The sequence below is a fragment of the Thalassophryne amazonica genome, chromosome 12, assembly GCF_902500255.1.
Source record: "Thalassophryne amazonica chromosome 12, fThaAma1.1, whole genome shotgun sequence".
Lineage (NCBI taxonomy): Eukaryota > Metazoa > Chordata > Actinopteri > Batrachoidiformes > Batrachoididae > Thalassophryne > Thalassophryne amazonica.
In genome coordinates this window covers 81,889,867-81,910,078 of record NC_047114.1, presented here as the reverse complement: position 1 = coordinate 81,910,078, position 20,212 = coordinate 81,889,867, and the positions used below count along the sequence as shown (strand labels likewise).

General features: G+C 39.8%; 1 protein-coding gene and 1 long non-coding RNA gene across 2 annotated transcripts in view; one reads left to right on the top strand and one right to left on the bottom strand.

Moving 5' to 3' along the window:
* The window catches only part of LOC117521653, a 60,239-nt gene that overhangs the window by 3,767 nt on the left and 36,260 nt on the right, over positions 1-20,212 (bottom strand). The gene's annotated exons all lie outside the window — the stretch shown is intronic.
* Positions 5,049-20,212, top strand: part of LOC117521652 (macrophage mannose receptor 1-like) — a 52,076-nt gene continuing 36,912 nt past the window's right edge. Inside the window, exons 1-13 of the mRNA XM_034182975.1 lie at positions 5,049-5,201; positions 5,610-5,966; positions 6,063-6,233; positions 12,010-12,165; positions 13,818-13,928; positions 15,714-15,851; positions 15,927-16,103; positions 17,620-17,774; positions 18,351-18,464; positions 18,576-18,691; positions 18,843-18,991; positions 19,090-19,289; positions 19,900-20,015. Coding sequence (XP_034038866.1) covers positions 5,099-5,201; positions 5,610-5,966; positions 6,063-6,233; positions 12,010-12,165; positions 13,818-13,928; positions 15,714-15,851; positions 15,927-16,103; positions 17,620-17,774; positions 18,351-18,464; positions 18,576-18,691; positions 18,843-18,991; positions 19,090-19,289; positions 19,900-20,015 — 2,063 coding nt within the window. The 5' untranslated portion in view covers positions 5,049-5,098. The remainder of the gene's footprint in view (positions 5,202-5,609; positions 5,967-6,062; positions 6,234-12,009; positions 12,166-13,817; positions 13,929-15,713; positions 15,852-15,926; positions 16,104-17,619; positions 17,775-18,350; positions 18,465-18,575; positions 18,692-18,842; positions 18,992-19,089; positions 19,290-19,899; positions 20,016-20,212) is intronic.

Below are 20,212 nucleotides of genomic sequence, written 5' to 3'. Positions count from 1 at the left end.
GGCATGCCACAGCATAGACACTGCATCATGTGGAACAGAGCTCATGTGGGTGACGTGACGGTCAGATCGCCTGCTGCGTGTTCTGATCTGATGGTTCAATTCAACATGGGGGGCTGTCAGTGTCTGCTCTGTGTGCGCACTTGCTTGCTGCAGCTTGTCGCCACCACGGCGATATATGTTTTTATTTATGTCCACGTAAATACAGCAATCAGACACATGTGCCTCACAGTGGCCAGCTTCTGTCATAAGCCACGCCTCCCATGAGTGGAGTACACACACCCACGTGTCAATGTGTGTGTTTGCAAAGTCACACTCATGGGGAACTTAGACAAATTTCACAGCAGTACGACAGTGATTGTCTGCAGCCAGTTGTTGTGCCAAGAGTGCGACTGGCCACACATTTTCTAAGTGCCATGTGAGCTGTGTTAGGTGTTCCTGCATGTCACCTGGAATTTGGCCGGCACCTGCCGCGAGAGGGTGTGATCAGTTTGCACATTGCACACTTTGTCTTTCAGGCACTTGTGTGCGCAAATAGTTGTAGCAACAGGTGTACGAGACGTTGGCGACAGGGACGACATTACACGGTTTGCACACATCATGCGCATTAAGTGTGCACTTTGTCCAAACTTTGCACTATGTGTGAAGGGGCCCGAAGAACTGCATCTTTTCCCGGAGCAACCCAGTTCTGTTAAACAGGGACACATTCCGTTCTGCATCCCTTGTGTGAGCAGAAAATCAGGGAGGATGCTACAGGATTCTCAATTTATGCACCACGCATGCCAAGGTCCTACAAGGCATGTTTGGTGGTTGCACAGTGGATGCCAGGATCACTGTGAAGTATGAAGCATGCATCTGACAAATACAGAATCTCCAAGATTGGAAGATGCTCAAATGATGCGCAGGCAATGCATAAACAATACACAGACAACACCGTGGCCGCCCATCAGACGCTGAATGAATATACAATGATCAGGGCTGTGTGCCGTGATTTTTATAAATAAGGTTCATTTGATAAAGTGCTGTAATAAAGCACAAAATGGATTCCTTTTCAGCTGATATCTACCCAATTCATCAGAAGGTTTTGTGTGTGTTCAAAACTTTGAGAGGAGATCAAGCAGAGAGCTTTGTCTTCTACTTTTCCTGCAGTTGATGGTTTATTCTGGGCATCTGAAAGCTCCAGTGTCAATTCAGCACAAGTGGACATGCAGCGCCGCTCCATGTCTTGATGAAAAAGACAGCTGTCTCTCTCTCTCTGTCTCTCTCCCTCCCTCCCTTTTTCTGCATCTCTCTCTCGCTGTCTCTGGAGAAGGCACAGTGGAGTTGTTTGATGTCCTGGCGCATGAACAGTGAGGAAACATGACATCATGCTTTTTGACTACGACAAATTCCGCTGAAGTCCAGCATATATTTCAGAAAATCCTTCTGTTCAGAGCAAATCTCTGTGGAAATCTGACATAATCTGTAGCTCCTCAACTTCACGGGGGACAACAACACACAAGGGACACTGAAGCAATTACACAGGAAGATGTTTTTCATCCCTTCTGTGTACACAAAGCTTCTACATTTTCACCTGACATCAACTGTGCTCCATAACACTATTCGTGATGTCTTGATAGGCAAATTTAAGCATGTCTCTGCATCTTTGGAGGGTGATGTTAAAGGGTAGAAAGCACTTACTCATTACATTTACCCACTCATTACTTACTTATACACTTACTCATTAAGAATATTCTTAAAGCAGTCACTGCCATAAAATATAGCACTTTCAGCACAGTATTCTTCCAGAAAGATATGAACAGAAAAAGAGGAAGTGAAAACATAGAATCCTATGATGCATATTAAGTAAGAGGTGCGGGGCCAACTTCAAGATTCTTCTGTCTCACAACCGGACATTATGTGACTCCACTCAGGATGTACAAAATGTTCTCTTCTTCAGCAGCTGTGCAATATTACTTCGGGTTAATAAGGTCATAAAAAGAATTGTGCTTCTTGACTGTTATCTGAAGGGTGACTTTTGGCCCTTCTGGTGACTGTGTTTTATTCAAAAGTACACTTGCAGGCGCCTGATGCCAAAGGTCCAACCATCTGATTACCTGTCATTTTCTGAGTTGAAATGCACGTAGGGACACTTTTATCAAAGCACAAGATGGAAATCAGTAGCATTCAAAACAATGAATTAAAAATAATCATAAATCTGGTTCTGTCCCAAAATGTAATGAACTCTTCCTCATATGAAGCCCTATCGCTGTCTTTAATTTCACTTTAATTTTATTACATTTTAATTTAATTTTTTTCACTTTACATTTTATTTCCCTTTAATTTTATCAGAAAAAGTTTGTATTTTTGAGATATCCTGTTGAAAAGGTTGGAGCCTATTCCAGCAGTCATAGAGCATGAGGTGAGGTCCAACCCTGAACAGGACACCAGTCTTTCACAGGGCCGCGTACAGACAAACACACACACACCCCTACGGACAATTTAAAGTTTCCAATCTACCTAACCTGCATGTCTTTGGATGTGAGCGGAAGCTGGAGCACCCGGTGGGAACCCACGCAAACATGGGGAGAACATGCAAACTCCACACAGAAAGGCCACAGGTGGCCTTCTTCCTGTGAGGCAGCAGTGCTAACCACTAAGCCACCGTGCTGCATGACACTGACAGTAAACAATCTAGCCTAAATGCACTTCACAGGCAGTGGCTATATAGCCGTGTGTTAGCTAAAGCAAACTTGTTACAACATGTGCCCACAGTAGACACTTAGGGAAATTGATGATGATCCTCCATCAGCTTCCAGCCCTGCCTCTGCTACAGAGGGTGCTCCAGTTTGATGCAGGAGTTCCTCAAAGTGTTTCTTCTAGTGCCCGATTTCCTCCTCCGTTGAAATCAACAGAGTCCCATCCTAACTGTAGACAGCTTGGATGGTTCCTCGTTTTCCCCTCCTGAGATGCCTCACAGTCTGCCTGAAGCACTTTGGTGCTGACCGAAAGTCCTTCTACATGGTTACTCTGAACTCATCCCACACCCACTGCTTTGCCTCCCTCACAGCAGAGGCTGCTGCCCTTAGGTCCTGTTGGAACCTTGCAACAGCCTCCAGAGTCCTCCAAGGTAACATATCCCAGAAGGACTCCTCTTCAGTCGGACGGCTTCCCTGATTAACAGTGTCCACCACGATGTTCAAGGGTTGCTGTCCCTTGAGGCACCTAAGACTTTCAGGCCCCAGCTCCCGACTGCAGCTTCAGCAATGGAAACTTTGAACATTGCCCATTCTGGTTCAATGCCCCCAACCTCCACAGGGATGCCAGAAAAGCTTTGTCGGAGATGTGAGATGAAGATCTGTCAGACAGTGGACTCCTCCAGATGTTCCCAGTTACCCACACTATTTGTTTTGGCTTACCAGGTCTGTCCAAAGTCCTCCTCCACCCTCTGATCCAACTTACCACCAGATGATGATCAGTTGACAGCTCTGCCCCTCTCTTCACCTGAGTGTCCAGAACATGCAGCCTCAGATCAGATGATACGATCACAGAATTGATCATCGATCTTCGGCCTAGGCTCCTCTGGTACCATGTACACTTATGAGCATCCTTATGTTTGAACATGGTGTTAGTTATGGACAGTCCATGACTAACACAGTAGTCCAATAACAAACGACTGCTTGGATTTAGATCAGGGAGGTCATTCATCCTAGTTACGCCCCTCCAGGTGTCATTGCCCACATGTGTGTTGAAGTCCCCCAGCAGAACAATGGAGTCCCCAAATGGAGCCCCAGGGACTCCAGGAAGGCTGAATACTATAACTGCTGTTCAGTGAATACAGACAAACTACAGTCAGTTTCCCCCCGGCAACCCGAAGACGCACAGAGGCAACCCTCTCATTTACTGGGGTAAACTCTAACGTAGTGGTGCTCAGCTGGGGACTCATGAATATCTCCACAGCTGCCTGGCGCCTCACACCCTGGGCAACACCAAAGAAGAATAAGGTCCAACCCCTATCAAGGAGAGTGGTTCCAGAGCTGAGGCTGTGTGTGGAAGCGAGGCCCACCAGTCAGGCAAGGGGCCAGACTCAGAATGGCTCACAATAACTCTGGAAAAACAAAGAAGAAAAAATGTGACCCGGCCTCGAGGAACCCCGGGGCCACCGTTCAGCACCAAGTGGTCAGGCTTGCCATGGAGCTGAACCGGGCACAGCCCAAAAAGGCTACATGGACTTTCAGTCTCCACCCTGTGGGCTCCCCACCCACATGGGGAACCACTGGGGTTGGGTGCGTTGTCCCATAGGTGGCAGTGAAAGTTGAGGACCTCGATGGACTAGACCCGGGCAGCAGAGGCTAGCTCAGGGGTGTGTGGAACGTCACCTCATTGTGGGGCAAAGCCGGAGCTTATGTTCCTTATGGTGCACCCGAGACTCCCCAATTTTGGGGACTTCCCCCATTTTGGAACATTTGAAAGCTCATATTTAACCAATGCTGACACCAACATACACTAATTATATATCAAAATGTCAAGTGAAGTCTCCTCTACAAAAGTATCCACTTCAATCACATATCAACTAACCACAGCTCAAATGTCAAGCAAATAAAGACATAAGTCAGAATTTATTTTTTGGCAAAAAAAAAAAAAAAAAACTTAATTTACTCCTAACAAGTATTATTTACTTTCAATTTTTTTTTTGCATCCACAACATTCCCTAGGACCTGTCTTTTACTTGATCCAAAGTTTTGCATTTTTGACCTTGTACAAGCTGGGAAATAAATCATAATATATGGGTATGTGATTTTGGTGAAATGGGCCTTCTGCAAAAAAGAAAAAGCAAAGGTATCCTGATGAGTCATGTTGAAGCTAAATATCTTACACATCACTTTTCATGAATAGGAAGTGCATGAGGCACCTGCAAGTGCATGCAGGAACGCTTGTGAGTCCAAGTCGTCCACACTTCCCTTTACACCCCCTTTATTTTTGAGTAACAACATGTTGAAATGTGTCCCTCTGAAACATGATACTGTCCACCCCCCCACCCCCCAAAAAAGCATGACATTTTGAGCGCTATTAAGATTACTCTCTTTACATTGCCCAACTCATAATCCTCTGCTTGCAATGCATGGACAACATCAGTGGCTCAACAGGTAGAATGATGACTATGAGGATCGCGGTTGCAGCCTTGATGCTTCTCTTCCCAACATTCCAGTGTGTGCTTCAAGACGGTACTGTAGAACATGCCAAATTTACAATTTTGTTTTTAACTTGCATTCTGGACCTGACTTTATTGTTCTTGTCCTTGCAGGCATAAAAAAATAGTTTTGTGCAAATTCTTATAAAATGCAGAACTGATGGATGCTCTGAATGCATCTGTCACACTAAAACAGGAAATAATGTTTTGAACAGAAAACTGACCCACATGAAAACCACACAGATTTTTAGCTTTCACTTCAGCAACAAGTGGAAAATATTTTCACAGATTTATGTCTGATTTGAAATGTATTTAAGGTCAAAACATCAATGCGTGGTGAAGATTTGATATAAATTCAAAGTTTGCATTTTAAAAACAGAGAGTTAATTATAGTACAACATCAAGTTACATTGATGGATTATTTCAACATCTTTCTCCACAGATGGGCCGTTCATACTCACTAACAAGGCCACTGGATTTTGTTTGGCGAAAAGGTCATCCCGCTGTCTAGACATGCGTTGGACGACTGGTGGACGGCTTTTCGTTCCCTCATCCAAAAAGTGCCTGGGAGCCCAGGGGAAAACTGTGGGCAGCGAAGTCAACTTCTATGACTGTGATGACAAGAGCGATCTCCAAAAGTGGGAATGCCGGAATGAGACGCTGCTCGCCCTCAAAGGGCAACAGCTCTACATTGAAATCAAATCCGATGAGACGGTCGCTCTCACCAAAACGGTTGGGCCCAGCAACTACCTCACAATCACGGGGACGGGAAGCGGCGCTTGTACAAGAACGTACAGAGGTGCAGTATGGAATGCTTCTGAAGAACGTGCAAACTTTCCTGTGTGAACGTTAGGGCACAAATTCAAGTTGTAAGTTTCACTTTCTTTTCCTTTAGAGTTTTACACTATTGAAGGGAATGCGTTTGGAAAGCTCTGCATGTTTCCTTTCCTCTACAAAGACCGGTGGTTTTCAGACTGCACGACGTTTGATCATTCAGGAAGGCGTCAGTGGTGTGCAGTTGAAACAAAATATGAGCGGGAACTCTGGGGTTACTGCCCATCTACTTGTAAGTACTTGATTTTATCCTCAGTATGAACAAAGTTGAGATAGCTATGCAAAATTAGCAAACACTCCAATTTTCCCTCTGTTTAAAGGTGTCAATATTCCATGAAATTGCTAAAATTGATTTTGTGTGAAATTATTATACAGTGCATATATTTGTGCAAGATATCACAAAGTGATAGCTAATTTCATTCCTGATAAAATTCTCATTCTGGGGGGGATGTTCCATGACAAAAGTAAGAAGTTTGCTTTGTGAGATTTTACAGACAAGAAGAAGGATGAGATGCATGTGCAAGCAGTGACGGTGCCAGGAATTTTTTGTTGGGGGAGCTGGGGGGGGGCTGGGGTAAAAGTTGGAGGGGCTCCACAAAATGTCGTTGAAATGAACAATATATAGTAAATTGCTTTATAAATACCAAGGTATATGTTTTAGTCACCAGTGCTCCTCTAAAATGTGGTATCAGTGCATACACAAATCACTTAGAATCACATGCTTTGTGATCCACAAACACAAATTTCTGATTTGTAAATTGTGTGTGGGTTTTTACAAATAAATGTTTATTTGCAAAACTGAAAATTCTGTTTGTGAAGGGTGATTCAGCATTGGTGGATCACCAAACACACACATTCATCACTTTGTTCAGTTATGCAATATTGAGACATTCTCAGCGCAAAACTGCAGTTGAGATCTACAAATATGTCAGTCGCTATTCACATTATTGGCAGAATTATTGGGGGGGAGCTTGGCTCATTATTGGGGGGCTTAAGCCCCCAAGCTCCTCCCTTGGTGCCACCACTGTGTGCAAAGTACAAAGTTCATGCAGTATTCAGTGGAAACTGCGAGCTCAAAAATGTCTGACAAATACAACAACAAAAAAAAAAGCAAAAAAATACATCTAATAAAATTACAGTATGATAGTCTTCCTACTGACTTATTTTGCTCAAACATTGTAACTGTAACTGTTTGTATTGAGTGCTTACACAGTAGAGCTGTGTGAATGTCTTACTTGTCTAGAAGATATCCAGCAAAACATTTTTGGAAAATTTGTTCAGGTTTTATCCTGATGCCTTCCCAAAGGGATCTGTGGAACATCAAAATTTGCGAACTGTTTCTTAAAAACCAAAAAAACAAACAAAACAAAAAAACAAAAAAAACAAAAAAAAAATTCTTTCAAAAATAAAAAAAATTGGTTGTTCAGTCTCAATTACGTGCCTCCTTGCCGACCGTAACATGTAGTGTAGCGGTTATGCATGAACCTTGACCAGCAAATTCTGCTATCTCCACCCAAAAGTGATCTGTGATGCCACAAAAGTGTATCATTGTGTCTTATGGCTGTGTTTCAAACCAAGTTAGTCAAAAATCACAAATAAATAAATATATGGTTTCAAGACAAGGAAAATTTTGGTCATGTTCTCAGTATAACGCTGAGAATCCTTTATGTGAATGCTAAGGAGCAAAATTATAGTAGTGTTGAACAAAATCGTTTATATGACCAAAACATTAAAAGAAAAAGAAAAAAGGAGTAACACCTTTAAGAAGGTAGAGTGGTTGTCAACACTTGTTAGTTAGTTGCTTTACCGGTGTGATTTTCAGCTGATTTACTCAAAACTACTGAAGTATAGTTATTATAATGCTTACTGAAATGATTCGGTCTGTATGAAGTAGAAATGAATATTCAGATGTAAGGTTCAGATTCTTTGATTTTTAAACTATTTTGGAGCATCCAAAATGGTAACTCACCACTTCCTGATGTACTTCACAGTAAAAGTACTATATGGTGAGAGCACCTCTACGACTTTACTCTGGAAATGCAACAGTTGATGTTAATGATGCAAAATTGGCCAAACCCTAAAACTCTGGAAAATTGGAATAAACAAACTTCAGCACATTGTTTCAGGATGTTGTGCAGGCATTATATATAATACACTCAACAAAAATATAAACGCAACACTTTTGGTTTTGCTCCCATTTTGTATAAGATGAACTCAAAGATCTAAAACTTTTTCCACATACACAATATCACCATTTCCCTCAAATATTGTTCACAAACCAGTCTAAATCTGTGATAGTGAGCACTTCTCCTTTGCTGAGATAATCCATCCCACCTCACAGGTGTGCCATATCAAGATGCTGATTAGACACCATGATTAGTGCACAGGTGTGCCTTAGACTGCCCACAATAAAAGGCCACTCTGAAAGGTGCAGTTTTGTTTTATTGGGGGGGGATACCAGTCAGTATCTGGTGTGACCACCATTTGCCTCATGCAGTGCAACACATCTCCTTCGCATAGAGTTGATCAGGTTGTCAATTGTGGCCTGTGGAATGTTGGTCCACTCCTCTTCAATGGCTGTGCGAAGTTGCTGGATATTGGCAGGAACTGGTACACGCTGTCGTATACGCTGGTCCAGAGCATCCCAAACATGCTCAATGGGTGACATGTCCGGTGAGTATGCCGGCCATGCAAGAACTGGGACATTTTCAGCTTCCAAGAATTGTGTACAGATCCTTGCAACATGGGGCCGTGCATTATCCTGCTGCAACATGAGGTGATGTTCTTGGATGTATGGCACAACAATGGGCCTCAGGATCTCGTCACGGTATCTCTGTGCATTCAAAATACCATCAATAAAATGCACCTGTGTTCTTCGTCCATAACAGACGCCTGCCCATACCATAACCCCACCGCCACCATGGGCCACTCGATTAAACAACACTGACATCAGAAAACCGCTCACCCACACGACGCCACACACGCTGTCTGCCATCTGCCCTGAACAGTGTGAACCGGTATTCATCCGTGAAGAGAACACCTCTCCAACGTGCCAAACACCAGCGAATGTGAGCATTTGCCCACTCAAGTCGGTTACGACGATGAACTGGAGTCAGGTTGAGACCCCAATGAGGACGACGAGCATGCAGATGAGCTTCCCTGAGACGGTTTCTGACAGTTTGTGCAGAAATTCTTTGGTTATGCAAACCGATTGTTTCAGCAGCTGTCCGAGTGGCTGGTCTCAGACGATCTTAGAGGTGAACATGCTGGATGTGGAGGTCTTGGGCTGGTGTGGTTACACGTGGTCTGCGGTTGTGAGGCTGGTTGGATGTACTGCCAAATTCTCTGAAACGCCTTTGCAGACGGCTTATGGTAGAGAAATGAACATTCAATACACGAGCAACAGCTCTGGTTGACATTCCTGTTGTCAGCATGCCAATTTCACGCTCCCTCAAATCTTGCGACATCTGTGGCATTGTGCTGTGTGATAAAACTGCACCTTTCCGAGTGGCCTTTTATTGTGGGCAGTCTAAGGCACAACTGTGCACTAATCATGGTGTCTAATCAGCATCTTGATATGGCACACCTGTGAGGTGGGATGGATTATCTCAGCAAAGGAGAAGTGCTCACTATCACAGATTTAGACTGGTTTGTGAACAATATTTGAGGGAAATGGTGATATTGTGTATGTGGAAAAAGTTTTAGATCTTTGAGTTCATCTCATACAAAATGGGAGCAAAACCAAAAGTGTTGCGTTTATATTTTTGTTGAGTGTATATATATATATATATATATATATATATATATATATATATATATATATATATATATATATATATATATATGTGTATGTATATATATATATATATATATATATATATGTATGTATATATATGGACCCAAGACGCCGTGAGATAACAGAGAACTTTCAGAAGAATTCGGGATCAGGAATTTATCCAGACATTCCACTGTTAAAGGAGATTTTGTAATGAATGAAGGTGCGGGCAGATTCGCATGTCGGGCCGGACCTGACCGCTGGGGGTCGCGACAGAAAAAACACCTCCGTTGGAAACCTTAACGGGCAAGTTGGAACATGCCCAAGCTGTTAAACAATTTCTCAGTTACTCACTTGTTGAAAGCCATCAAAAGCCGCCTGAATTTTACAAATGGTTTTCAACACGGAGGTGTTTTTCCTGTCGCGGCGCACACAGATTCGCTGAGTCGTCACAGAAACAACTCGGCGAATTTGCGCGCATGTCTTTCACTACAAAATGTCCTCAAACAATGGAATGTCCGCATAAAGTCCTCATGCCGGCCTCTTCTGAATCTTCTCTGTTCTCTCACGACGTCCTGGGTGAATTAAGCCTTAAATTAGGATGTTTTCAGGTCGAAACAGGCAGCCGACGGCGCCTGGAAGCGCTGCGCGACGTCCCGCTCCGTGGGAAGTCCTTACACCGACAGAAACACCCCATAATCACTCATCAGCCGTTAAACTTTTCACCGAAAACCAGCTTAATTTCTCGAATAGTGTCCACTCGGATATCCCTCACAGGTCCAGAAAAAATGTTGATAAAGCAACGCGCGCCGTCTCGAGCAGCGTGTGAAACAAAGGAATTCAGCCGAGAGGGCGGGACCACATCTCACTCAAGGCCTGCCCACAGGGAAATGACGTCACCGACACGCGTGGAAAAAACTCACACATGCGCACGAGGGTTCAAGCATGATTGGTGTAATCGCACGTCATTCAAATCCATATAGTTAAAAAAAAAATAAAAGTGTCGGTTTCTTATCTAATCGACCTCGTATATATATATATATAAATAAATAAATCACACCAATAAAACTATATATATATATATAGTTTTATTGGTGTGATTTATTTTTTTTTTTTTTGCGGTACTGGTTATCTTACGAGTTTGGTCTAAGAATTCCAACAAGTAATGATGAAACTGAAACATACTTTTCCTTTGTGTGCCGACATTGAATTTAATGAGATGGCATGTCTGCACGCATCTTAATATGGTTAAAAAACTAAAATAAATTATAAGTACTATAGAAATAGGTTTTCTAATAGGCCTCACTTTGTACAGTTGTCTTAAAAATAATAGCGTGCCTTGCACTTCACTTACTTAGAAATGATGCATACTATTTTGTTAAAAAGAGGATCATTTTTGGGATTCTGGACAGAATCCACACACACTGCTTCTGTGGGTCTCCAAGCTTCTTCTTACTGTTCTCACTTCACTGATGTTATTCTTTCATTGCACAATATTTGGTTCAGTTTCCAACTTCTCTGGAAGATGTTACTGCATTTTTGGTTCAGTTATTTTTTTAAAAAGTGTTTTGTACGACTTGCTCTCTCATTAGAATTTCCAAAGCAGATGGCCACCCACTGAGTCTGGTCTGCTTGATATTTCCTCCTGTTAAAATGGAGTTTTTCCTGTGTTATTGTTCTAAATGTACTTATTCGTAGGGTGGGTAAGGTGTAGTCCATACTCAGCAATTTGTACAGCAAATTGAACTGGCTGATTGCTTTCTAGCTGCAACCTTCCCCATATTAGATCTGAGCAGCCTGGAGTCTGCAAACCCTCCCTTCTCTGAAGTTACTTCACACACTTCATATTTAATTGAGCTATTTCTTTTTGGATTGGTAACTGCAGTTTGTGTGTGTGTGTGTATATATATATATATATATATATATATATATATATATATATATATATATATATATATATATATATATATATATATATATATACACATATGGGGCAGTTTGCATTTACTTTGTCTTTAATGTAAAAAAGTATTACGGTGCAGTTTGTCTTCATTTTCTGACTAAACTTATCCTACACCGATGATGTTTGAAGCTTTAGACAATACATCCTTCTAAATTGTAATCATTTTGTTGCAAACAACATTTCTAATGAGATTACTGTAATTCAAGACATTAGGTGTTAATTAAAAATTTAAGAAATAAATGGTTCCATGTTCCATATTTCATTGCACAGCTACAGAACACTGGAGGAGAAACCCTGTAACAGGAGCGGTTTTCCAGGTGAACACACAGTCAGCCCTGACGTGGTCGCAAGCAGATACCAGCTGCAAGCAGCAGGGGTCCACCCTGGTCAGCGTCAGTGATCCCCACGAGCAGGCCTTTGTGACAGGTGAGGTTGTGACACAGATGCGTACCGATGAGTACTGATCCAATGTCAGTTAGTACTAATCCATAACGTTTACTAATTTATAACTGAACAACTACAATTTGATGAAAGTGTTTCAAATGAAATTTATTACTTTATCATATAAATCTCTTCTCTCGTTTCACTTGGGATCATCATGGCAGATTTGTTACGAATCTGCATGTTGATTTGGCACAGGTTTTACACCAGGTGCCCTTCTTGATGCAATTCTATGTTACACGCAGAGTACACAGGGGTGACCTTGAACCCGGAACCAAGTGTACTTAACCTCTTCGTCAACACACCTGCATGAAAAGCTATAAAAAATTAATTTACATTTAATTTAAAAATGTTAATACATGATTTGGCAACACAGTGGCTTAGTGGTTAGCACTGTTGCCTCACAGCTATAAAGCCATGGGTTCAATTCCCACCTCTGGCCTTTCTGTGTGGAGTTTGCATGTTCTCCCCATGTTTGCGTGGGTTCTCTCCAGGTGCTCCGGCTTCCTCCCACATCCAGTGATATGCAGGTTAGGTGGATTGGAAACTTTAAATTGTCCGTAGGTGTGCATGCGGGTGTGAATGTGTTCATTTGTCTATATGTGGCCCTGTGACAGACTGGCATCCTGTCCAGGGTGTACCCCACCTCACGCCCTATGACTGCTGTGATAAGCTCCAGCCCCTGCAACCCTTAATTGGAGTAAGTGGTTGAACATGAGTAAGTGAATACATGATTAAGCTGTTAAAAAAAGAATTCGAAAAAACAAATCCCTACTTTTACCAACTAAGGTTACATTATTCATCTTGTTTCAATGAGTCAGACTTTTGCATTATCATAATAATGACTTTTCTTTTTTGCAGTCAATTTCTAGAATTTTAATGAAATGATAAGTCAGTTATTTTGTAAAATCTGAAAAAATGCAACCTTCATAGAAAAAACTGAGTTGATTATGAAATGCTCTGAATACACACACACACACACACACACACACACACACACACACACACACACACACACACATATATATATATATATATATATATATATATATATATATATATATATATGTGTGTGTGTGTGTGTGTATGTGTGTGTGTATGTACTTGGATGTTGGAAGTGGTTTCCTTAAATTCATCATGAACATCTTTGATACAATAAACAGTCCAAAGATCAGTGTGAGTGTGTGCACAGAGAAAACACTGTAACATCAGATTAGCTCAGCACTAATATGAAATCTGTACTATGGCTGTAAAATGATGGATGAACTCAATAACCTCATGCACCTTAAACATAATCAGTATATCAATATAATATAGTTAATTTCAGGCTACATTAATATGGAACACTTGCTTAAAAACATAAAGAAAAACAATATATTTTAAAGCACACAGTAAATAAGTGTTTCAAGTTAATTTGGGAGGAATTTTGTACTTAAATGTGTATAAAGATTATATTTGATTAAAACACTTGTTGGTCTTTTTGTGCTCATGTTTTAAAACTTATGGTTGTAAAAGCACGTACACTGGATCACTTTCTTTTTGGATCAATTACACGTTTATCATGGAACTACTACATATTATTTTTTAATGTTATTTATGTATTTATTTGTCTCTCTCTACCACAAACACAACAATAGCACTTTTGGGATCAGAGAAATACAAACTTTGGATTGGCCTTGTACTGAACCAAGAAAGCGGTTGGCATTGGACTGATGGGAAGCCGTACCGTTACTTGAGGTGGAATTCTGGTGAGTGTTTTAAAAATAAATTCATTAAGATACCACACACAAATCAACAATTTTGGTAGGTGGGTGGGTGGTGGCTGTGATGGCAACCAGGTAAATGTATCCTTGATAAAAATGCATTAATTCATTCATTCATTTTCTGCTGCTTATCTGAGTCCAGGTCACAGTGGCAGCAGACCAGGCAACTCATCCCACACTTCCCTATCCTTGGGCAAATAATAATAATAACAACAAAATTTCTTTATATAGCATTTTGAGACAAAATTTTCAAAGAAAGGGGGAAAAAACAGGAAAGACAAGTCACAATTCAAACATAATAATAATAATAATAATAATAATAATAATAATAATAATAATTCAAAACAAACCAACCCAACCAACAAATATAAAAAGCACAAAATAAAATCATCTTCTCATTGCATACAAAATAAAATAAATATGTTTTAGAGTTGAGCAGTTAGCATAGGTCGCAGCTTTGCAGCACTGTAAAAGAAAAAAAAGAAGTTGTAATAACTCAGTAAGTTTTCTCAAAAAACATGTCAGATGTGATGACTTTAAGTTGAGGAAACTTAAAAATGTGCAGCTTTGTGTCTTTCATTTTCTCAACTTAAAAAACCAACACAAAACATACAAACAAACAAACAAAAACAGTGTATTTGTATAAACAAATGCTAAATGTGAAAATGTGGGTAAATCTGCAGGTTTTTATTTTATTGGGCTCGACTTAAGTATTACAACATGTGCCTCCATGAAATATACTGCAGGCCAATTAAATACTTATATTAAAACATAAAAATACATAAAGGGATAAATACCTCTATTATCTTGTAATGGTTCTTATTCCTGAGCTTTGGAATAGCTTAGGAAGGCACATAATAAATTTGAGTTGATAGATAGATAGATAGATAGATAGATAGATAGATAGATAGATAGATAGATAGATAGATAGATAGATAGATAGATAGATAGATAGATAGATAGATAGATAGATAGATTTAATGTATCATTAATGCATACACTGTAAAAAAAAAATCACTTGTTTTTAGGAAAACGTCCGGCAGCTGTGGTTGCCAGGGGAACTGTGTAAGAATGACAATGAATATGTAAATGATTTTACATAAAATATGTAAATTTTACAGTGTAAATTTGTTGTAATTTGATTGTCTATTTAGAAGATAATTCTCTGCAAAATGGTCACCTTACGTATCCTCAAAATGTAGTTTAAACAGACACATCACCTCTTTTTTCAAATCCTTAATTATCAGTATTTTACTTTATTTGTGAGAATTCTCATGTGTAAAATCTTACTGTATTGTACAGTTTTTTTGGTATTACAATTTGTCTGTGTTTAAACTCCAGTCATTTGTAAATTCTACAATGGTGTATGATTATTTTAACATATTTGTACTGTTAAATTCACAGTTCATCTTCATTCCACATTTAATACATTATTTCTGTAAATTTAACACTGCTCTGTGTTGTGATTTCACAGGTTTCCCCGTTAATTTCACAGACCTTTTTTACAGTGTAGGTAATAATTGATGTATAGGTATTAATGTAATTATTAAAACTTTTTATGTTGTGGCTGCTCGTGGCACAGCACTATCCCTACCGATCTCATCCTGCTCTCAGATGTTTTCTCAAATACAAAACAGTTACTTTTGATATGGCCAAATATTACAGAACAGCATAGGAAAGTGAATACAGCACGATATTTGAGATTTTAGAATTGATCATATTTTAAGATTTTTCTCAGGAGATCTTAATTTATTACTTGATGCGTTTTAGGAAACCCACTTCCAAACCCAGGACATAACTGTGCCCTGCTTGATTCATCGGTGCAATATACGTGGCAAAGCTCAAGCTGTGCCAAGAAGCTTGGCTACATCTGCTACAAAGATGGAGCACCACCACCTCAGATTCCAGGTATGCTGAGATACCTTCTCCCATTGTGTTTAAGCATCACACGTAGTTTTGCTATATCTTATCCTTTCTCTTTAGTTGAAACTGGATTTTGTCCAAGTCCCTGGATTCCTTACAACGGCCACTGCTTCCATCTTCACCGTACAAAGAAAAGTTGGTCTGAAGCTCAGAGAGAATGCCGTAAAGAAGGAGGAGACCTCGTGAGCATCCGAAATGTGGAGGACCAGAGCTTTGTCATCTCCCAGCTGGGATATGGTGAAGACAATTACATCTTACCTTAGCATAAAGATTAGAGCACAGACTCAATGCACTTTTATTGGCAAAATTATGATTTATCTTCTTATGACCAATGTGAGACCCAAAGAATTAAACAAATTGACTAATTAGCCCAAGCACATATCCGAAAAAAGTCGAAATTATCGAAATTTTGCAGAACAAGCTGAAATATTTAAGAAAGGTCCACTTTCATCAATGTAGACTTGAAACTTCCTGAACATCCCTCTTGTGGGCTTTTTCAAAATTTAAGAAATCATCCAACGTGGCAGCTGTTAAGATTTTGTGTGTGCGTGTGTGTGTGTGTGTGTGTGTGTGTGTGTGGTGTGAAAAATGTGAAACCTCACTGAAAGAAGAAAAAAATATGGAAGAAGAAATAATCTCAAGGGAAAAAGCAAGTGAGAATTCAATCAATATTACTTGAAGATTTACTTGAAACCTCTAGATGATCATTGTTGAGTTTCTCATGGCTTAATATATACATTTAGACACTTAAATTAGGTTTTTTACCTTTCCAGAACCAAAGATACGTCAAAGTAAGTGAAATGGTGGCCATTTTGGATGCCATCTTGAATTTTGAAAAAGTCACAAAGGGAATTTTCGAGGACTTTGGGTGTGTGATTCAACACATTTTTCTGAACCTATCCTGAAAGTTTCAGGTTTTCTTGCAAAATTTCCTTTTTCTAAACTAATATTCTTGAACTAAATAGACAAAGAACATAGAGCAACTGTTGTTTTATGCCGGATGTCCTTCCTGATGCAACTCTAGGTCCACCTAGAGAAACTTATAGCAAATGTCAAACTGAAAATATTAGTTGACAAAAAAAAAGAAATGGCAATTTTGATCAGTGATTAGCAGCCATTTGTCATCTAAATAACCCCTAATTAACTTGATGTAGCTTTTTTTAACCGTTAATTTTTTTTGTGATGTCATGATTAAAATTCCATTTGCTTCAATTCAATTTATTCACAAGTATACAACATTAAATCACAACATGCGTCACCCCAACATTATATAGATGAGTCAGGACTAGACTTTACCCACCCCATTAGCAAGCAGTTTGCCTACAGTGGTAACAAATAACAGTCTGCATTTTTTTTATTACAGGAAGAAACCTCAAGTAGATCAAACTCAGTGGGGTGACAATTTGCTCTGGCCATACTACAAAAACAAGCACCCCCCACCCCCCCCCCCAAAATACAAAAAAAAAAAAGAAAAACAACAGCAACACAAGACGATCTGAAATGTTGATTAATATGAATATATTTGAATCATCCAACAACCCAGCATTTACAGTATATGAAAAAAAAACCCACTTGAATTTTAATTACTTATTTACTTTTTGTGGTGATTTTGTAAAATCACAGTTATTATATTTCTTATAGGGTAATGGTTATATTAACAACATATTTCTTGGCAACACCCAAAGCACAACTTGTGCAAGTGTGCGAATACTTCATCTCCTGGTTTACCATGATTTCATTGTTATGTCCGCAGGGCCTACTGATGAGTTGTGGATTGGTCTGAATGACATAAAGACAGAAGGGCTGTTTGAGTGGAGCGATCACTCTACCGTCAGCTTCACAAGCTGGATGTACGGAGAACCCACCGTCTCCATGGACACAGAGGACTGTGTTGTCATCAAGGGACAGGTGAGTCGATGCACGTGCACATGATGATGTATATTCTAGTGCACCTATATGTACCCAAACAAAAACATAACCAAAACTGATTCAATAAGAGTTCATCAACATTCATTACAACAGACAAATAATCATTCATTTTTTTGAATCTAAATATCTGATTAAAGTATTACGTTATGAAGTATTCATGCATAGTTTTATTTCTTTAACTTAGAGCCTATTATTAGACTTAGATAATAATTCAAATTCCCTTTATTGAGGATCAGATGATTTATCAGGATCATTTATGATTTTTAAATAAATAATCATGTTACAAACTAACAAAATCTAGGTTTTATTTATTTATTGTTGTTTATTTGGTATTTAACAGACTTCCAGGTAAAAACCACAAATAATTTACGTTTTTATTATGATTATTATTATTATTATTATTATTATTGTATTAAAGCACCCAAGTTACTCTTTACAAAATCTTCCTCTTTTGCTTTAAAGCTTGTATTGACAAACAATGGTGGCCTTTGTGTACCTTATTCTTTACAAATTGCTTAAGAAAAAAGTCTTTCTTGGGTTCATTCTTTGCTCTAGAATGGGAACTGGGCCGACCGTGCATGTGATGAGAAATTAGGCTTCATCTGTATGAAAATGAGTGAGACACAACGTCCTGCAGAGGAAGTACAGCTGGACATCGGATGTCAAAGTGTGAGTAAACCTGCCATGCAATCAGTACAAGATAATGCCAAAAACAAGAAAAAAAGGAACTGCAGTATTTAAATGAAAACTCTAATCATAGCTGCTTTTGATCTAATCCAGGGCTGGAAAAGGCACGGATCCTACTGCTACTTTGTAGGATCGGAGACAAAGACCTTTGATGAAGCTAACGAAGCCTGCAAGAGTTCAGATTCATATATGGCTGATGTTCAAAGCGGGTAAGAACAGTTATTATCTCCATCATGTCATGCCGACCTCTCTGCAGACCTGTCACATCCTCACACACTGTGTTAGAGACCCTGCTAAATAGTTACTGTTTTACAATTTACTATTTTAAATGACTTTGTGAGAAAATCTGTGACTTTTCAGGGTGGATAATGCGTTCCTTGTAAGCTTGGTGGGAATAAGACCAGAAAAGTATTTCTGGCTCGGGCTCTCGAACCAGAAAAACATTGATAGTTTTGAGTGGACCAACACGGCTACTGTGAAGTTTACGCACTGGAATGCTCAAATGCCAGGTAAAGAAAATCTTTGACGCTCCACATGAAAAATGTGACAGAATCAACAGCATCAAAGTTAATATTTTGCAAAAAAAAAAAACCCTCAACAACACAAGGTTACCAGCAGGGATGTGTGGCCATGACAACTGGTATTTTTGCCGGCCTCTGGGATCTTCTGCCCTGCACCAATAAGGAGAAATACATCTGCAAGCAACTGGCACAGGGAGCGGTTTTAACTGAAGCACCACCGACTGTTACTCCACCTCAATGCGCTGATGGATGGTTTCGTGTGGGAACACGAAACTACTGCAGTAAGGTACAGTTACAACTAATTAAGTCCTGATCAGTACACTTACAGTGTGGACAGAAGTACAGAAGTCTATAGTCTACATACACTCATCAGACCAAATGCTGGACCAAATGATTGTAGAACTATCCTTAATAGTATACACACACACACACACACACACACACACACACACACACACACACACACACACACACACACACACACACACACACACACACACACACACACACACACACATATATATATATATATATCTTTTTGAGTGGACCTTCATTGCTTTTGTGAAGTTCACTCATTGGAATGCTCAAAAGAAAGGTAAGGAAATCGTTGAAGTTCCAGGTGCAAAATGTCACAGAAGCAACAGCATCAAAGCTGACCTTTTGCAACTTCCCCTTCAACAACACAAGGTCACTAGGAGGGATGCGTGGCCATGGCAACTGGTATATTTACAGGCCCTGGGTTCTTCTTTCCTGCACCAATAAGGAGAAATCATTCACACATTTTATGGATCCAAGCCATTTATCTGTAACTGATGTACAACTTGTGCAGTTATGCACATGGCACAAATATTCATCAATTTTTTTTTTAGCTGGCTGCGCCTCTTGTCTTGTTTTAGTTCTTCACAGGGCCACGTTCATCTGAGAAGACCTGGTTTGAAGCCAGAGATTACTGCAGGGCAATTGGAGGTGATCTGCTTAGCATCCACAGCAAATCAGAGCTACAGACTGGACGGTATGACCACCTTAAATACAGTTCAAGACTTCCAATTTCAGCACTGAAGTTAATTGTTATTAAAAAAGTAATGTCCCATATAAAAGATATGTCAGTTTCTATTGTTAGCACGCAGGGAAAAATTTGAAACATATTTATTTAAATCAAATGCGATTAATGCTAGTGGTCGTACAGACCCTGAGCTGACTGGAAACCTT